The 20,599-nt window shown below is 38.9% G+C and overlaps 1 protein-coding gene across 1 annotated transcript in view; it reads right to left on the bottom strand.

Moving 5' to 3' along the window:
- Positions 1 to 4,216: 4,216 nt before the first annotated feature.
- MPP4 (MAGUK p55 scaffold protein 4) overlaps positions 4,217 to 20,599 on the bottom strand; it is a 28,307-nt gene continuing 11,924 nt past the window's right edge. The window contains exons 9-18 of the mRNA XM_058187251.1: positions 20,518 to 20,556; positions 19,582 to 19,602; positions 15,961 to 15,975; positions 14,649 to 14,690; positions 13,196 to 13,366; positions 12,812 to 12,892; positions 10,743 to 10,836; positions 9,896 to 10,004; positions 9,257 to 9,391; positions 4,217 to 4,862 (exon numbers count right to left, since the gene is read on the bottom strand). Of these exons, the coding sequence (XP_058043234.1) occupies positions 4,671 to 4,862; positions 9,257 to 9,391; positions 9,896 to 10,004; positions 10,743 to 10,836; positions 12,812 to 12,892; positions 13,196 to 13,366; positions 14,649 to 14,690; positions 15,961 to 15,975; positions 19,582 to 19,602; positions 20,518 to 20,556 (899 nt within the window). The 3' untranslated portion in view covers positions 4,217 to 4,670. The remainder of the gene's footprint in view (positions 4,863 to 9,256; positions 9,392 to 9,895; positions 10,005 to 10,742; positions 10,837 to 12,811; positions 12,893 to 13,195; positions 13,367 to 14,648; positions 14,691 to 15,960; positions 15,976 to 19,581; positions 19,603 to 20,517; positions 20,557 to 20,599) is intronic.

Raw genomic sequence — 20,599 nt, 5'->3', positions numbered from 1 at the left:
CTTGGCTCCTCGTTCCCGCTGCTGAGCTCTGCGAGTTCCCGCCTTTCTGATTGCGGTGGTTGATGAGCTGTATAGTAGGCTGCGAGGAAAAGAAATCATTTTCTTTTCACGAGGTTTTATATACTGTATCGAACTAACGATCCCAGTCCTTACCTTGCATCTTTTGAGATCACATGATTTTGTGCAAACTGTCACTTCTGACAAAGAATAGAATGGATAGAATTTTTTATTGGCCAAGTGTGATTGGACACACAAGGAATTTGTCTTGGTGCATATGCTCTCAGTGTACATAAAAGAAAAGATACCTTCATCAAGGTACAACACTTAATGATAGTCATAGGGTACAAATTTAACACTTAATGATACAACACTTAATGATAGTCATAGGCTATAATTAAGCAATCAGGAAACAATCAATATCAAAGGAAAGCTGTTGTAGACCACACAGTGAACCTGAGTAGCTATGTCTACATGTGCGATAATATCATTATATCGAACAATTTTACACGTGATAAGTTTTTTTTAAAGTGTTGGTTTTAACTAATCTTACAGAACTTTGGATTTGCTGGTGTCTTATATTTAGAATGTCAACCACTTGAAGACCATTGTGAGTAAGCTTTATTAAGGAGAATACAAATATTTTGTTACGTGAAATATTTGCAAACTGGATGGGAGTCACTCTCCTGGCAGAATGCACTGGATAAAGAAATTTGAAGTTGTATATTTCTTTATGTTCTTTACTACACGTCTGTACAAAAATGGAATGTTAAATCAGTTTTATATGGATGCTATCTCTTGTAAGTTTTATTGCTTATGTACCTTTCTCATCTTGACCTAATGGCAGCTTATTGCACAAGTTTATAAGCAATAATTTCTAAAAAGAAATTCAACTTCGGTGATTAATGCAGATCTATTTCCATGTGAGTTCAGGACACCTAAATATGGAGACCATAAACCTTTGTACAGCTGAGAAGCAGATTCACTGAATGTAGTGAAACTGCATTCTCAATGGGATAGAATTGCATTATAAATTCTAAGACTGAGTCTATATAATGGTAGCAATTATCCTAATTCAAGAGAATCATAAGTGTTCTGTATTATTTTTTAAACCACTCTCCCCCAATGTTATAACTACAGATGTAATAAATTACCAATCCCCCCATTTTATGGCTTTGATTGCCAGGAATTGTGAAATTTGTAATGAAATAAAATGACAGGATATTTAAATTTGAACTATTATGTTATCATATATGTTTATGAAAATAATGGCAGTCTTTCCAAGGTGGCTAGTATAGTTTAAACCAGTGTAATTGCAAAAGAAAAATTATAAAAAGCTTACAGGCTGGGTGGAAGAAAAGGTGTACAACTCAGCAAACTTAAGCACTTGTTTACTTTTTATTTATCTTCCATTACTAGTATTACTAGGATTGACATTTCTAGGAGTTCACAAACCTACAAAAATGAATAAAAGCACATCATAACACTCATTATAAATCATATAATATCTAAGATGGTAGGCAAAGTGAATATTAATCCCCAAGACTTGTTGAAAAGCCATCTTTTAAAAGTTTTCAAGATGATTTAAACTTCCTGATTGATATTTTCTGTGCCAGTTTTATTTATACATTGCTTTTAACTTTGGAGGTTTATTTAAAACTAATAAAAACGAAATGAAACAAATTACCAAAGCAATATTAATAATCCATTAAAATTTTATAAGAAATTAAATATAGCTAATATTTTAGTGTTTTATCATTAAGGATCACTGGTTTACTGACAATCACTGTATATCTTAAACACTCAATGGTGTAATAAATCAAGCTTGAAGCCCTAATTATAGACTGAATTTGAGAAGTGACATATTCCCAAAAACTTCACCCGTCATAATATAAAGTTAATTATATTAATTATAATTATATTAATTTTAAACATAGAGTTCCTTCTTAATAATTTTGAACTAACACACTTTTCCTGACATTTATAGGACAAGGTGCATCTTCATTTTTTAAAAAATGGTGCTACCAAAGATAGAGGGTGCTGGAGAAAATTTTAAATAATACCACAGTAATTATATGATTGCTGCTAGAAGTGTGCTGTTTGCTAACAGGAAAGTTCAGCAAAAGGTAAAAAGTTGTATCTGGAAGAGACAAACAGCAAGTAAAGCCAAAGACATCACCAGGGCCATCAGCTAAGGGAAGCTATAGAAAAGGAGGCACTGGAAATACGGGTTTATCAATTCACATGCCATATGAAGGAGAAGAGAATGGTATGCCAGTCCTTCCTTATGCTCTCCATAAGGTAGAATCAAAATGTTCTATGTTTGGTTCTGCTGAAATGCAGCTTTTCCTTGGGATGGTTCAGCAGAACTCCCAAAGCACAATTATATTCATTTCAGGTTCACTTCAAAATATACTTCCAGTTTCACTCAAAGTTAATGAGGTAAAAATTGGGCATGGCACAGACTAGTTCTTTTTCTCCTGTGTCTATTTTTTTTACTCAGAATTGACTTCCTCCATCACCCTTGGTGAGGCTTCTTCACTAAGTGCCCTTGCTAATTGCCATACTTTAGGCAGTTAAAGAACATTTAAGATTGGGCTTTCAGACAATCATAATAGAGCAGGAAGGGATCTTGGAGGTCTTGTAGTTCAATTCCCTGCTCAAGCAGGAGACCCTATGCCATTTCAGATAGGTGGCTGTCCTGTCTTTTCTTAAACCTCCAGTGATCAAGTACCCACAACTTCTGAAGGTAAGCTGTTCCACTAGTTAATTGTCTTCACTGTTAGTTTCTCCTTAATTCCAGGTTGCTTTTCTCCAGATTTCATTCTTGTTGGAGGAATGTGCTATAAATCAGAGTCAGGTAGTATAAATACTACCTGACTCTCTGGTCTCTTCTCAAAATCCCAAAATCCTCAACCAAAAACTGTCCACTATTGACCTCACCCCATTCCTAAGAGGCCTATAAGGGGCGTGCATAAGAGCACAAAAGTGCCTACCGTTCCTGTCCTATTGTTCCCTTTCATTATATCAAATTAATACTTTTGCTTATATATATATATATACATATTTTAGCCTATATTTAATATTTATACATATTTTAGCCTATATATATGTTTATATGATGTGTTGTTGTTTTTAATGTCAATATTTGCATATACTGTTGTGACAAAATAAAAATAATAATCAAAAAGTAGGACAAAAACTGTCGCAATTCCCTCAATGGCTCCTATGCTTAAGAAGGAAAAAATATCCAAAATTACACATTTTAAACTATTACATCATCTGTAATTATACCATCAGAATCAGAGGTGGTATTCAGCCGGTTTGCACCGTTTTGTGCGAACTGTTGGCGGAAATTTGGCCAGGATTGCTGAACTGGTAGCAATGGCCAGTTGGCTACACCCCTGAACCGGGTCACCAGTTGCTCACCCCGCCTGCCATGTTCGTCACCACCATGTTCTTTGCGCACGCGCATCCCATTTCCTTGCAAGTCCAATGGGATGCCCATGTGCGAAGAACATGGCAGTGACGGCAGCAGCTTTTTCCACGACCTCTGGTACTTTTCGGTGGCCTGCGGCTTCTTTGTCAGCTGCTTTCTAGCAGTGGCAGGTGGCTGGGAGCCACCAAAAACTCCAGCTTCCATTCTGGACTCTGGACCAGCTGCCGCGGAAAGTAAGGCCTAATAAAGAGGCAGTAGTGAGGGAGGAAGTGGGGCTTGGGCTGGGGCCGCTAAAGGAAGGGAAATGGGGGAAACTGGAGAAGGGAGAGCGGGGGTAGATAGGTGGAAATTCCAAAAGTTTTCTGATCTTTTCCTGTGGGCATGGCTAGGTGGGTTCATGTGACTGAGTGGGTGTGAGTGATGTCAAGTTGGCCACGCTCACTCAATCACATGGCCCCCAGCTAGCCATGCCCACTGAACCGGTAGTGAAAATTTTTGAAACCCACCACTGATCAGAATGTTTCTTACTTAATTACTTAATATATAATGGCGAAAAATACCACATATGTGTGGCTGCATTTATGACACAGCAAACCATGTATTATGATTTAACAAATTAATATTAACCTAGAATTAATGCTGGTTCATAAATCCTTGCTCCTCGGGAGCATAATGAATCATAATCCTGGTTTGGACTAAATGAATCTCCCTGCTTTATTTGCCTGCTTACATGAATTAGGAAGGAATTAAAATAAATTACATGCTTTGTGATTTATTAAACAACTGTTCCTAGCTTAATGCAGGGGAGACCTAGTTCTTAGCTTTTTAAAGTTTTCTGCAGGCAGGTTTGCATTAAGGATGTTGTAAACATTCCCTGGAGTGTCTGTCCTGGACGGAAAGAAAGGAAAGAAATGATCCTACTGTTTTAATATCTGGCCTACTCCCACAATTATGTGCCCCCATAAAATTATTCTTTAAAAAAATAATATAGCCTATACTCTAGCCTAGCTTAAGTGACAGGCAAATGCAGCCAACATACTTGCACCTTGTAATAGCTTTTGTTAATCTTCTGTTAATATCTTCAGCAACCTCAGCCTTAAAACCCAATGAAAGTTTCAAAAGATTTATTGCCAGAAAAATAGTGTCCACCCCTAGGACTGATGCCTCTGGGAGGATCTTCCCCAGAATGCTGGATTTTGCACACAATTATCCTATCATCCCATGAAATGATGGGCTAGTCCTGAGAGCCTGAGCATATCCATGTGGCTGGAACCCACTGTGGCTCATTCTGGGCTTGGTGCACCGCAGAGACCAGCTGCAGACAAGCTTCCTGTAAATTGTCATTCACAATCACTTGATCAAAGAATTGTCCAAACTGAGTTTCCATTTTTTTAGCTGATTCTTCCATTTCCTGTAGATCTTCTTCCTGGTGGGAGATCACAATAAATAATGAGCTGACATAGTTGTACCTACTGCTTCATTTCTCCATCTTGTATTTTCTTGCTAGCAGCCATGAATATAGGAAAGAAGACTATTTGAGCCACAGTTTCTTTACACATCATGAAAGAACTGCAGTTTGCTTCTTTTTTTGGGGCTGGAAGGGGGGAATAAGCCATGCTCTGCAGCTATTAAAGAAATCATATTAACTTATTGTTGAGCAATACCTAGAAAACTGCTAATTCCTGATTTTGACTCCCATAAAAAGAGAACAGAAAGACTTGAAAACCATCAATGGAACTGGAATCACAATAGTCTTTTCTGGATAAAGAAAGGAATATTTATACAATAACAAACCAGATCTGTTGTTCTTTGACTTTAGAGATGAACTCTCAATTCATACTCAAAAGAGATGCAAAGAGATATATGGTAAGTCTCTTCCTCATGGTTAGTTAAAGGGCTACTGCAAGATCATGAGGGATCAGAAAAATGTCTCATTAATAATACCAATCCTTATAGAATAGAATAGAATAGTTTTTTTTTTTTTTTTGGCCAAGTGCAATTGGACACACAAGGAATTTGTCTTGGTGCATATGCCCTCAGTGTACATAAAAGAAAAGATACCTTCATCAAGAATCATAAGATACAACACTTAATGATAACCATAGGATACAAATTTAACACTTAATGATGCAACACTTAATGATAGTCATAGGCTACAAATAAGCAATCAGGAAACAGGATTTTTATAGGCACAATGCTGGTAAATAATGCTGTCATTTATTTATTTGGAATGCATATAGAGAAAACAGGTCATGTTAAGGGTAGGGATTGGTGGATCCTAAAGTTTTTTCCCCTCCCCTTCCATTGAAAGTTACCAGCTAGTAAAAAAAAACATCCACCAATCATTCCCCTAAACATGGGCTAGTGTTGGGGCAGGAGGCAAACATTGGAAGATGCTTCTACTGGCAGGCTGTTAAAATTGCTCTGGTTTTGCGCAAATGTCAATATGTTCAAAAAGCCTAATTATCAGCTGATTTCTTTTGGACCTGGATTTTATGCTCTTATGGGGGAGTGCTAAACTTGTGTTGAAAAACAGCCTTGACAACTGTGTGTATGAAGCAATTAAGCTGTGAAGCAATCAGGTAGGAGGTAACTTCCGTTTAGCCCCCATCCTATAATACGTAGTTGGTTGCGGTTCAGGCTGTTCCAGGTTTCAAGCTGCAGATTGATCCAGAGATGTGGCACGTGCAAGAATAGTAAAAATAGGCCTCCACCCTCATTGCGTCGGCAGATAACCGCCCGGCCGCCCTGTTTCGGGTGACCCGCTCCCTCCTTCATCAGGAGGTGCGGGATGACCCGTTGCAGGGACGTGCTGAAGAGTTTAGTGGTTATCTATACGATAAAATCGCTCAGCTCCGGGATGGTCTGGACCGAAATTGGGATGATCCAAGCGAGGGAGAGGAGACACGTCTTGTTGAGTCCATTTGGGATGAGTTTGACCCTGTGGCTCCCGAGGACGTGGACAGGCTGTTGGGGAGGCTTCACGCCACTACATGTTTACTGGACCCGTGTCCTTCCTGGCTGGTACTGGCCACTCAGGAGGTGACATGAGGCTGGCTCCAGGAGATTATCAACGCTTCTTTGTTGGAAGGGGTTTTCCCTGCCGCCTTGAAAGAGGTGGTGGTGAGACCCCTCCTCAAGAAGCCCTCCCTGGACCCAGCTATTTTGGGTAATTATCGTCCAGTCTCCAACCTTCGCTTTGTTGCGAAGGTTGTAGAGAGTGCTGTGGCGCGACAGCTACCCCAATACCTGGATGAAGCTGTCTATCTAGACCCGTTCCAGTCCGGCTTCCGACCCGGGTACAGCACGGAGACAGCTTTGGTCGCATTGGTGGATGATCTCTGGAGGGCCAGGGACAGGGGTTATTCCTCTGCCCTGGTCCTATTAGACCTCTCAGCGGCTTTTGATACCATCGACCATGGTATCCTGCTGCGCCGGTTGGGGGGATTGGGAGTGGGAGGCACCGTGTATCGGTGGTTCTCCTCCTATCTCTCTGACCGGTCGCAGACAGTGTTGACAGGGGGGCAGAGGTCGACCGCGAGGGACCTCACTTGTGGGGTGCCGCAGGGGTCGATTCTCTCGCCCCTTCTGTTCAACATCTATATGAAGCCGTTGGGTGAGATCATCAGTGGCTTTGGGGTGAGATACCAGCTGTACGCTGATGACACCCAGCTGTACTTCTCCACCCCAGGCCACCCCAATGAAGCTGTTGAAGTGCTGTCCCGGTGCGTGGAAGCCGTACGGGTCTGGATGGGGAGAAACAGGCTCAAGCTTAATCCCTCCAAGACGGAGTGGCTGTGGATGCCGGCACCCCGATTCAGTCAGCTGCAGCCGCGCTGACTGTTGAGGCGAGTTATTGGCCCCAAAGAATAGGGTGCGAACTTAGGTGTCCTCCTGGATGAACGGCTGTCGTTTGAAGATCATTTGACGGCCGTCTCCAGGGGCCTTCCACCAGGTTCGCCTGGTTCGCAGTTGCGCCTTCCTTGATCGGGATGCCTTGTGCACGGTCACTCATGCGCTCGTTACCTCTCGCTTGGATTATTGTAATGCTCTCTACATGGGGCTCCCCTTGAAGTGCACTCGGAGGCTTCAGTTAGTCCAGAATGCAGCTGCGCGGGTGATAGAGGGAGCTCCGCGTAGCTCCCATATAACACCGCTCCTGCGCAGACTGCACTGGCTGCCTGTGGCCTTTCGAGTGCACTTTAAGGTGCTGGTTACGACCTTTAAAGCGCTCCATGGCTTAGGGCCTGGGTACTCACAGGACCGCCTGCTGTTACCACATGCCTCCCACCGACCCGTACGCTCTCACAGAGAGGGACTTCTCAGGGTGCCGTCCGCCAAGCAATGTTGGCTGGCGGCCCCCAGGGGAAGGTCCTTCTCTGTGGGGGCTCCCACACTCTGGAACGAACTTCCCCCGGGTTTACGCCAAATACCTGACCTTCGGACATTCCATCGCGAACTGAAGACACATCTTTTTATTCGCGCGGGGCTGTCTTAAATTGAATTTTATCAAATTTTTAAAATTCTTATTAACTAATTTTAAATGGGGTTTTTAGCTCACTGTATATTTTAATTTTCAGGCCAATTTTAAAATAAGTTTTTAAATTGCATTTTAAATTATATATTGCACTGTTTGTTTTATTTTTGCCTGTGCACCGCCCTGAGTCCTTCGGGAGAAGGGCAGTATAGAAATCAAATAAATAAATAAATAAATAAATAAATATTTTGCTGCCTGAAGCTGAATAGCCCTGGGTGGTTCTCAGAGATTGGAGGGGAGGTGGTATGGCTGCACCAGCCTAAAGTGGCCAATATAGGTATGCTTCATTCCTGAGTCCTTCGGGAGAAGGGCGGTATAGAAATCAAATAAATAAATAAATAAATAAATAAATATTTTGCTGCCTGAAGCTGAATAGCCCTGGGTGGTTCTCAGAGATTGGAGGGGAGGTAGTATGGCTGCACCAGCCTAAAGTGGCCAATACAGGTATGCTTCATTGAACAGCCATTCATCAACTGTCCGAAGTTACAACAATACTGAATGAAGGAGACCTTTGACAGATCCTCATTGTTGCAGCATTGCAATGTCCCTCCTATTATCATGGATCACAATTCAGGTGCTTGGCAACTGGCTTGCTATTACAACGGTCACAGCATCCTATGGTTAAATGATTGCCAGTTGTGACCTTCACTGTTGGCTTCCAACAACGGGGAAGCTGGCAGCAGTCACAATGGTGATCCCATGACTGTGGGATGCTATGATTGCGGGATTTGTCTAACAATGGCAACTAGGATTGGTGCAGCTACTGCTGTGAATTGGCCAAGTCATATGTCACCCGTTATGACCGCATTACTTAGCGAAGGAATTGCTGGTCTTAAATACCAATGTAAAGCAAGGACTACCTTTAAATACTGGTAATCTAATTTTCTAAGGGTCACCTTATTGGACCAATGGTTGGTAAAGCATGTCAGATTGATACAAAACTGTCACTAAGAGAAAACATGAATGCACATTGGAACATCAGGAGGACATAGCAGAGAAAATAGTTACTGGTGATAGTTGTGCTGCAGTTAGATGCAAGTGAATTTATATGCTGATTTTGATATGTTATACAACTAAATCAGGTCAAAACCTCTTAAAATCAGTGCATTATTCTGAATTTATGCTTATTAAAGTAATAATTCAATGTTGCAATTACTTTCCCTTTATAACAGTGAAATGACAGTATTTTCACCCAGAAATATGGTGAAGACATCGAAGTAGTGAGTATGGCTAACCTAAAGCCATTTAAATCTCACTGCTAATTTCCTCCTCTCAAATCTTACCTTAAATTTCATGTTCACATAATAATCAGTGATTATCCTAGCATTTTTCCGAGTCTGCTTCATGCAGCTCACACTTGGTGGTTTAATAAATATAATGTAGGGTTTCAGTTCATGAGTACGAACAAACTGAATACTCTGCAAGAAAAAATAAAAACAATCATACAAGTTATATTTATTCTGCCCAGTTTTTGTATTAAAAATAAACAAATGATTAAAAGGTAACACCTATAATTAAGAAATAGCTTAGTATGTTGACTTAATAGGATTACTTTTAGTAATAAAGACTTCAGACTAGAATTTGTAAAAATTCCAGAATATCTGGGATAAAAATGGTGTCACTAATCATTTCTAGCCCATATTTTGTTCAGAAACTATTCTAATTACCATGTTAGAAATATTGTATTTACTTAATACATTAAAATATTTAAATGTTATTATTTCTATTCCTGACATATTGACAGTATACATTTATTTGCCCAATTAATGCCTATACAACATGTATTTAGAAAAACTATCAAGCAAATTAGCAATTGCCAGAGTCAATGTTGATTTGAAGGCACCAAAAAAAAAAAATTATTTAAGGACGGACTCAAGATTGATCGCTTAAACCTTCAATGTGATAGGTTTTCTGTGACTCACATAAGGCTCTAAATCCACTATGCAGATCTTCCCTTCATCAAGCACCGCATGTACTGCATCAATACTTGTCCCATAGAGGTGTCCCTTGTATTCTCCATACTCCAACATTCTGTAAATGTGGTAAGTAGAGAGGGAGATGAGCACATTTCAAAGCAAGGACTGTAAAAGAGGCTACGTAATGAATATCTTTCTAATAATGCCAGGAGAAAGCATGCACCTCAATTCAAGCAGCATATGAAGGGGCAGCAGTCTTTTTTACATATTTAGGGAGACGAGAAAAGTCCTGCCATGCTCTAATTTGGAATCAGTGCTGTCACTTTTTTTCTCTCTTTAATTGCAGCAACTTCTGTCAAGACAAGCCATGCCCACCAAGCCACACCCACAGAACTGGTATTAAAAAAATTTGAAACCCACCACTGAACTAAGGAGAATATTCCTAACAGTGAGAGCAATCAACCAATGGAATATCTTGCCTTCAGAAGTTGTGGGTGCTCCATCACTGGAAGTTTTCAAAAAGAAACTGGACAACCATTTGTCTAAAATGGAACAGTTTTCTGCTCGAACAGAAGGCTGGACTAGAAGGCATCTGAAGTACCTTCCAATTCTACTATTCTATGTTCTATATTTTCAAATTCCTAGCATGCTCGGCTTTGCCTTTGTCACTACATATTTACCATAGTGAATTAAATAATATTTCATGTGTAAAAGGACATTTTTATTTTTCAAATAAGAAAACTGAGTGACAGAAATACATTTTTAATTCTGCTGACTGGCTATCCTGGTATCTGGGCACAGAATTTTGAAATTTGATGAAAGAACAAAAAATGTGAATCTAAATACAAATTACCTGTAATTGTACACCATATTTTCAAATGTTTCCTTTGGTACATAATGATATTCTCGACCATTCTCTTCATAGCTCTTTTGAGCACGGGTTGTATCTGTTTTTAAAAAGGACAAATTATGGTTATTGCAATACTTTTAAATAATTACTAGAACATACTTTTAGTGTAAAGCTAAATACTCAATGTTATATTGGGCTGCTTATTTGGTATATGCTTAAATAAAAGGCATTCCTTTCCAGAGGGTCCTCTTTTTGTAAAGTTCAAATCCGTGAATCCTGATGTGCATACCTGAGAAAGCTGTCCCCCAGAATCAGACTCTCTAGAAATTACTCCAGATAACGACCACCAAGAAAAAAAATGAAGCCTCCTTTTAAGCTAACTTGTGGACCAACACTCTTCATATTACACATTAATGATCTCTGTCATTACAAATTACAAGTAATTGTGTTCTCTTTGCTGACGATGTTAAACTATTTAACACCACCAACAATACAGCTACCCTTCAAAAAGACCTTGATTTTATGTCGGAATGGTCAAAAACTTGGCAACTCCAAATTTCTATCAGCAAATGTTCAGTCTTACATATTGGAAAAAAGAACCCAAACACTAAGTACAAGCTTGATGGACATTACCTTACAGATGGCCCCCACCCTGTTAAAGACCTTGGAGTTTTCATATCAAATGATCTAGGTGCCAAAGCCCACTGCAACCACATCGCAAAAAAAGCTTTTAAGAGTTGTAAACTTAATCTTGCATAACTTCTCCAAAAACACTGCACTACTAACCAGAGCATATAAAACATTTGCTAGACCAATTCTTGAATACAGCTCGACTGTCTGAAACTCATACCACATTTCTGACATCAATACCTTATGCCACCAGACTTGAAATCCTGGATTTAGAAAATTTGGAACTACGCCATCTTCGACATGACTTGAGTTTAACTCATAGAATCATCTATTACAATGTCCTTCCTGTCAAAGACTACTTCAGCTTCAATTGCAACAATACATGAGCAAACAATAGATTTAAGCTTAATGTTAACCGCTCCAATCTTGATTGCAGAAAATATGACTTCAGTAACAGAGTTTTTAATGCTTGGAATAAACTACCTGACTCTGTGGTCTCTTCCCAAAATCCCAAAATCTTCAACCCAAAACTATCTACCATTGACCTCACCCCATTCCTAAGAGGTCTGTAAGGGGCATGCATAAGAGCACAAGAGTGCCTACCATTTCTGTCCTATTGTTTCCTTTCGTTATATCCGATTAATTTAGTTATTACATACTCATATTTATATATATGCTTATATATTTTATAGTTATTTCATGCTTATGCTTATATATACTGTGTGACAAAATAAATAAATAAATAAATAAATAAATAATAACTTTATGACAGATCAGTGTTCACATTTGTCCTGTTTTAAATGTAAGACAATGAACATGTTGTTGTGCTAGTAACTGATTCCATCCAAGCATTTCTTAAAGATGTACTGATCGTATTTGCTTCCAATTCTGAAAGTGTAATGTTTCCTTTTTATTTAGGTAGCAACCATAACTGTCTAATCTCATAACGAGAAAGATTTTGACTTTAGGATGTATTAAGAAACTTCTTTCACACAAAAATCTTACACTGATTTAAACCAGGGGTGAAATCCAGCAGGTTCTGTCAGGTTCTGGAGAACCGGTAGCGGAAATTTTGAGCAGTTCGGAGAACTGGCAAATACTATCTCTGGCTGGCCCCAGAGAGGGGTGGGAATGGAGATTTTGTAATATCCTTCCCCTGCCACACCCACCAAGCCACGCCCACAGAACTGGTAGTAAAAACATTTGAATGCTACCACTGATTTAAACTGGTTGGAGGTATTGAGAACGATGGCGTGTGAAAGTGTTTAGGTTTCCAAATCAGCCTTAAAATGAATCCTCTCTTCTGGATTCTTCTGAATCCTCTCTTAATTTGGGGAAAAGTCAGTGGTAATTATAAATAACGAAATGCAGACCACAATTAGTGAAATTCTAATGTTTCATTTCCTTTCAATAGTAGGCTTTAAGATTTAAAATATACATACGTGGTACTGCATTTCGAAACAGGTGAGGATTAATACCAATAAGTTGTCTCCGTAGTTCATTCACACCAACACCTGAAGGACCTAAGTATGAAAGAAACTATTGAATAAAAATGCCCTGAATAAAAAATTTATACCACTTAATTACATACAATAGAATAGCGACATTTTCCGTAGAAGACAATAGACAAGAAATACAGATCGAAGTCACCAAATTATGACCCAGTTCTACAAAGATGCGATATACTTGCATTTTTAAAAATAACTGTACTACGATGAGATTGTTTTTCCTTGAACTAATGCAAGTTTTCTCTCTTTTATGCATTCTTTTTTTTGGCCACAGTAATCACTTTTTAAACAAGGAACAGTTTAATTGTTGCTACTTACCTATTAGTACAATTAATCTGTTTCGATCACCTGGTTGCCTTTGATATCTCACCACCTCTTCATAAGGTGGTGCTACAGCACCATAGCAACTGTTAAGACAATGTGCCTGACATGCCAGGTGACTGTAATTGCATTTCCTACGGCACAGACGCATACTTCTCCGGAACCCAGCTGGAAAATGGAGACACGTACAGATCTTAGAAACTGATAACTGAATCATATGGATAGCCTGCAATATTTGAGGCATTTCAGATATTCGCTTTCACAGTTCATTCCAAATTTTGGACTTTCTAATCCTCCCTAAAATCCCAAAATTCCTTTATTCCCTCCATTTGGTTAATAGCAAAGAATTCTCTGGAAGAGGCAAGGAATACAGTACCATGTCTGCTACTTTGGGGTATTAAGTAGAATAAGTTGGTGGCAGATTCAGGCAGCAGCTTTTTGGTGCTATGAATGGGTTGCAAAATGTTAGATGTTAAATATTTTTATTGTTGGAAAGAAGCCAGATATACTTGTGAGCTGTATTTTGCCATCAGTTGGGTTTTTCTGAACTAATAAATCTTTCTGCAGGGGAAGAAAGGTTTCCATGATCATTTAATCATGGAAGTTTCCACCTGCTGTGTTGTAAGTGGATATTGTTTGATTTTGTAGCTTATTTCAACAAGTGTAAAAAAAAATCCTTCTATGAAAACACAAAATCCCAACATCATAAAAAATGCATATTGCTAAGTCTGTCTAAACAACTTTGTTTAGCAAATTTATCCCTTATCCTCAATCCTCAATTTGGACATTCTGTCTATTGCCTGATTTTTCTCTCTGCTAAAGCTGTCCTTTCTTCCTTTTGTTTTGGAACAACAGAAATATGCCACACAAGCAAGGGACTTCTGTTACATCTGTTTCTGGCTATTACCAACCACTTCACCTCACAAAGAATGACTTATTTTTGGACCATTTGATACTAACTAAAAGGCTGAAGTTCTGAAATGAGATACATACTGTACTTGTCTGATTCGTATGGTTTTTCAGAGTCCCTGGCCTCTATTACATTTATCTAACTAAGATTTAGCAATTCAACTAATGTATTTTCCAAGGGTTCTAACTTGACAGTTTTTACATTTCCATTGTTTTTGTTTTAGAAACAAGCCAGTAATAAATTTTTCTTGATATATCAGTGGCTTCCCTTGAACTCATATGTCTTTATAACTAAACTGTTAGTCACAAACATTTTATGCATAAGAAGGAACTGTGAGAATTAAAGGAAGTGGATATGCAGGACTTCAAAAAGAGTACTTCATTTGACTTTTTTGAAGCCTACATAGCAATAACAAAGCAGAAGTAAGTAAAGGAATATAGTAGTCAAGAAGAAAACACCAATACAATGCATCAGATACAAACTATTTAGTAGCCTGGTGCCCCTGAACACAATTCTCCAGTTGCAGAACTGGCTACGTACTAATGAACATCGGCTGACCAGATCCAATGAATTCTTCTTCTTCTGAAATGAGAGATAGAGATACAAAATAAAGAATAAGAAATGTAGCAATAGCCTTAAGACTTTCATATACAAGAAATATAATTTTCATTTGTAATACTACCAGCAAAAGGAAAAGCCTAATTTATGAACTCGGCATTCAAAAAAAGGCATAAGCAACAGAGGTCCTTCAATTATAAAACTTAAGCATTTGATTTTCAAAATATTGTCAAATTATTCAGTGATATCAAATTAAGTTAACATCCTTTTTTGATTTTTCTTTGGGTTTGTTATAGTGAATAATAGTTTTCTAAAGTATACATTGGATCAACATATATGAAACACAATATGTAGGAGCCATTTGCAGTAAGCATGCCTATAAAATTAGTTTAATAAATGTGGATTCAAAGACTAAAGATGACAGTTGAATTTGGATAGGAAGTGGGGAAAAAGGCAGTACAGTATGATCTTTCTAAAATTTATGGAGATTCTGAAATATCCAGGTCATGGTTGTCCTAAAGGTGCTTTTTCAAAAGGCAACTGGACTTTCTTGGTTTTTTTCCCTTTGAAAATATTTAGCTTCTCATCCAAGAACTGAACTCAAGCTTCCTGAGTGAGACTGATTTCCAAAGCCATAAATCTGCCAGTTCCATAATGGTTAACACTGCCTGGTGGTTCACTAGTTTTCAGTCTGTGTAATTTGTTATTATATAGAGCTTTGTTTATTAATATTCTTTCTCGATAGGGACTCAAACTCCATAAATTGGCCTGAATGAAAGCCAGAAATGACCTGGAGGAAAGCAAGCATGTCCAGAAAGTTGATTAATCAAATGATTTCTGCCTTTTCCGGGCAGTAGAGAGATTTAATTTATTACATGTAGTCCCTGTTTAATGACCACAATTGGAACTGTGACTCTGCTTATGATCTTACTTCAGTTTTTCTTTGTTTTACAGATCTCAAAGGTAATCAATATTGCATGATTGTTGTAAGCTGAAGTAAGCTCATAAGCACAGTCTTCACTCTGTAATTAATGGACAAAGCAAGAAATCTTTTTGATATATCAAAATAAGTGTAGCATCTCAGCACCTATGAAGAATTCTACATTCAGAATAATTGCTTAGTTTATAAATGATCAAATAGGGTTTCATTGCCAAACATGTCTTAATGTCCATCCTATAAAGTATTTGCATATATTCATCTGTCTTTGCTTGGAGGAGCACATTAATTAGTCGTTGTGCAAAAGCCCAGAATTTGCCTATAATTTAAAGTCTATAAAAGAAAAAGATAAACTACCTTCTTTAAGTTCCTCTGTTACATTGCATAAAATGGAAGGATAGGAAATGTCAAATTAAAAGAGTTTTTAATTTATATCACTCATGATATAAAGCAGAAAAGCATGCAGATTATTCAGTATGATCAGACCAGCATAAAGTTGGCAATTTTTACAAAAACCAAACACAAAAAACTAGTAGCAGCAATAGGCATGAGGACATAAAATCTATAATGATAAAAACCTTATTGGGAGAATTGCACAAAATCAGTGTCAGGTTTTGAGTTGCAAGTTTGCCTGATGAGTAGCCGAGAAAAAGAGAGAGCCCAAGAGGGGAATTCTCTGATCATCCAGCAGCCATGTCTATTATACTGTAGAGTTTACATGTTACTTCTAAGAATAGAAGTAACCTCCATTTGCCGAGACCTCCATTTACAGGTTTGAAGGTCTCTGTCACATCAATCTATTGCAGAGATGGCTCTACAATCAATCACTCAAAAAGTTCTTCCCCATTTCTTTTTCTAATCAGTTTGATGAAGGTTTTCTCAAACTCAAAAGCTTGCAATATTTTATTTATTTATTTATTATTTATTCATATTTTTATACCGCCCTTCTCCGAAGACTCAGGGCGGTGTACAGCAAATAAAACAACAAAAATCCAAAACAAATTAAAATACTATAGCAAGTTTAAAAATCTAATTCGACCGCTGTATACTTAAAATATTAGCTAACATTTTTCAAAAGCTAAAACCCTGTTAAAAACCCACTAAAACTCCCCATATTAAAATCAATCAGGCCAGCCCTGCTTGGTGAAAAAAGAAAGTCTTGAGCTTGCGTTTAAAGGTCCGGAGATCAGGGAGGAGACGGAGTCCCACTGGCAGCTCGTTCCATAGAGCCGGGGCCCCACAGAGAACGCTCTTCCCCTGGGGGCCACCAGCCGACATTGGCTAGCTGACGGCACCCTAAGAAGGCCCTCCCTGTGAGAGCGCACTGGACGTACCGGACAATGGGAGGTAACTGGTGGCAGCAGGCGGTCCCGTAAATATCCCGGTCCAATGCCATGGAGCACTTTGAAGATGATAACCAACACCTTGAAGCGCACCCGGAAGACCACCGGCAACCAGTGCAGGCTGTGCAGGAGAGGTGTTACATGGGAGCTACGGGGAGCTCCCTCAATCCCCTGCGTGGCCGCATTCTGTACCAGTTGGAGCCTCCGGGTGCTCCTCAAGGGGAGCCCCATGTAGAGAGCATTGCAGTAATCCAGACAGGAAGTGACGAGGGCATGAGTGACCGTGCATAACGAGTCCCGGTCCATATTTTCAGCAGAGACTTCAACACGTGTTTATAAGTGCCTACAAAACTAGTGCATGCGTCCATCTTTGGTTTCCCCAGGACTTCAACTTAAGCATCAGCATCAGCCCAAGCAGACCTTCTCAACTTACATCCTGTCAGATACATGCCTTTTTATTCCAGATTTCAGTTCATTCTTTGTCCATGGTCTGCGCATTTAAAAATAACTTCATTACCAAGAGTCAGTCTTTTTATCTTAACTTTCCCCACAAGTCCTTTCAAATTGAAACAAGTTAATCATTTTCAAGGCTAGCTACAGCAATTTTAATCTTCTGGCATTTCAAAGCTTTTAAGAAATTTAGATTTTCCTTCGTGCTAGCCCTTTGGAGGTTTTTTAATTAATTTATTTACATTTATATCCCGCCCTTCTCCGAAGACTCAGGGCGGTGTACAGCAAATAAAACAACAAAAATCCAAAACAAATTAAAATACTATAACAAGTTTAAAAATCTAATTCAACTGCTATATACTTAAAATATTAGCTAAATTTTTTTTACAAAAACTAAAACCCTGTTAAAAACCCTCTAAACCCCCGCATATTAAAATCAATCAGGACAGCCCCACTTGGTGAAAAAAGAAAGTCTTGAGCTCGCATTTAAAGGTCCGGAGATCAGGGAGAAGACGGAGTCCCACCGGCAGCTCATTCCATAGAGCCGGGGCCCCCACAGAGAACACTCTTCCCCTGGGGGCCGCCAGCCGACATTGGCTAGCTGACGACACCCTAAGAAGGCCCTCCCTGTGAGAGCGCATTGGATGCACCGGACAATGGGAGGTAACTGGCGGCAGCAGGTGGTCCCGTAAATATCCCGGTCCAATGCCATGGAGCGCTTTGAAGGTGATAACCAACACCTTGAAATGCACCCGGAAGACCACCGGCAACCAGTGCAGCCTGTGCAGGAGAGGTGTTACATGGGAGCTACGGGGAGCTCCCTCAATCCCCCGTGCGGCCGCATTCTGTACCAGTTGGAGACTCCGGGTGCTCCTCAAGGGGAGCCCCATGTAGAGAGCATTGCAGCAATCCAGACGGGAAGTGACGAGGGCATGAGTGACCGTGCATAACGAGTCCCGGTCCATATTTTCAGCAGAGACTTCAACACGTGTTTATAAGTGCCTACAAAACTAGTGCATGCGTCCATCTTTGGTTTCCCCAGGACTTCAACTTAAGCATCAGCATCAGCCCAAGCAGACCTTCTCAACTTACATCCTGTCAGATACATGCCTTTTTATTCCAGATTTCAGTTCATTCTTTGTCCATGGTCTGCGCATTTAAAAATAACTTCATTACCAAGAGTCAGTCTTTTTATCTTAACTTTCCCCACAAGTCCTTTCAAATTGAAACAAGTTAATCATTTTCAAGGCTAGCTACAGCAATTTTAATCTTCTGGCATTTCAAAGCTTTTAAGAAATTTAGATTTTCCTTCGTGCTAGCCCTTTGGAGGTTTTTTAATTAATTTATTTACATTTATATCCCGCCCTTCTCCGAAGACTCAGGGCGGCTTACAGTGTATAAGGCAATAGTCTCATTCTATTTATATATTTACAAAGTCAACTTATTGCCCCCCCAGCAATCTGGGTCCTCATTTTACCTACCTTATAAAGGATGGAAGGCTGAGTCAACCTTGGGCCGGGCTTGAACCTGCAGTAATTGCAGGCTGCTGTGTTCTAATAACAGGCTTCTTACCAGCCTGAGCTAACACAAAAGCTGAAAATTCACAAGAATGATTGACATACATCACTTCAATCTACCTGCACAACGTGAAAGGGTGGGGGGGAATCTTCAAGAGATAATTCACAACAGAAAGGCAGTTGCTTTTTAAAGAATTTCTTTAAAAAGGTAACTATTGCTGGTATTTCAAACTATTTTAAGGCTAATTTCTCAGGGTGCAGACAGATATGCCTCTGGTCTGTACTATTTTGGATTTTAACATACAAAAATATCTTGGTAAGGAAGCACCAACGTGGATACTTCTTAATCATCAAGAATAATAAAGTAGATTAGCCACTCAATTACGCTTATGCAGTGTAATCTCATTAACTTCCAGATGTCTTCTCTGTCTCTTGCATAGCCCTACAATTTTTATTGTAATTCAAATTTGAATGATTATTTGGGAAAAAGAAGCCAATTTGTTTCACATTTCCTAGACTTGGTTATAAAAATACACAGACAGGCTGAAAAAATATCTATCATAAACACATACCTATCATACAGACACAAAAATGGAGCATTTCTTTAATCTCTATGTTACGTAATTCTGAGATTCTTATCATTAGCAAAGGACATTGCAGGAACTTACCAGACTCAAAAGTCTCTTCATCTTTTAAAGTCACCCAGGGAGCAAAAATAAATTTTATTTTAGTGATATTTTTGTTAAATATAATCACAATCCAACACATCAGAAACAATTTCCCATTGCGGCAGCAATTGGAAGGTACAATGAGATCCTCTTGTAATCTCCTTTTGTAAAATCAAATTACACATTCATGGGGCAAATCCATGATTGATTTTGGTATTTATTTAAAAGTATTTGTGCCGTGGAATGAATTCCAAACTGGATGATGACAGAGGCATCTGGTAGGAGGGGAGACCTAATTCACTTCCTCCGCATTTCTTATTTCAGATTTTTATTGAAACATGAAAAATAGGACTGTGTTTACAAAAATGGCTTTATTATTAGCTCAAGAACATTCTTTGTGCAACTGTTACAAAAGTAATTAAAAACCACAATGCTAGATTTTAACATTGTTATTTATATCTTATTTTAGCCTTTCCATTAAAAAATCCTAACACCAAGCAATAAAATTGTTCAAAATTATAAAAGTTAAAACCATAAATTAGGATCATGATAAAAAAAAGTCAGAAGAAAAACTGCAGGAAATGGCTCCATGAATTAGGTCAAAATGTGGCATAGTGAGCTCTCTAAATTCAGCATCAAATGTGTCTAAGGAAGGAACTGCATAACCAGACTACACAAATGCAGATTTCTACACTGATGATTCTCTCTAGCTGAAGCAACAGCTGATATGACTGGACTTATGCCTGTGTTTATAGCTCTCTCAACATACACATAATGTTAACATTTTTGCAATGTTACTAGAGGCCATTTTGTTCAACGTTTCTTACAAATGAATCTTCTTTTTGGCCTCTGGGTTACACATACTGGGATTTTGGCCAGTTCAAACGGCAGTAACGAAAGACATAATTTCTATGCATCTAAACTAGAAGTGATTACCTGTTTCTACGCACTTCTCATCGATCTGCATGTCATCTTCTTGTATGTTGTAGACAAGGGAAAGGAAATACATGTCAGGCTC

This window comes from Ahaetulla prasina, chromosome 1, assembly GCF_028640845.1.
Source record: "Ahaetulla prasina isolate Xishuangbanna chromosome 1, ASM2864084v1, whole genome shotgun sequence".
Taxonomy (NCBI): domain Eukaryota; kingdom Metazoa; phylum Chordata; class Lepidosauria; order Squamata; family Colubridae; genus Ahaetulla; species Ahaetulla prasina.
This window is presented reverse-complemented; position numbering and strand designations above follow the sequence as displayed.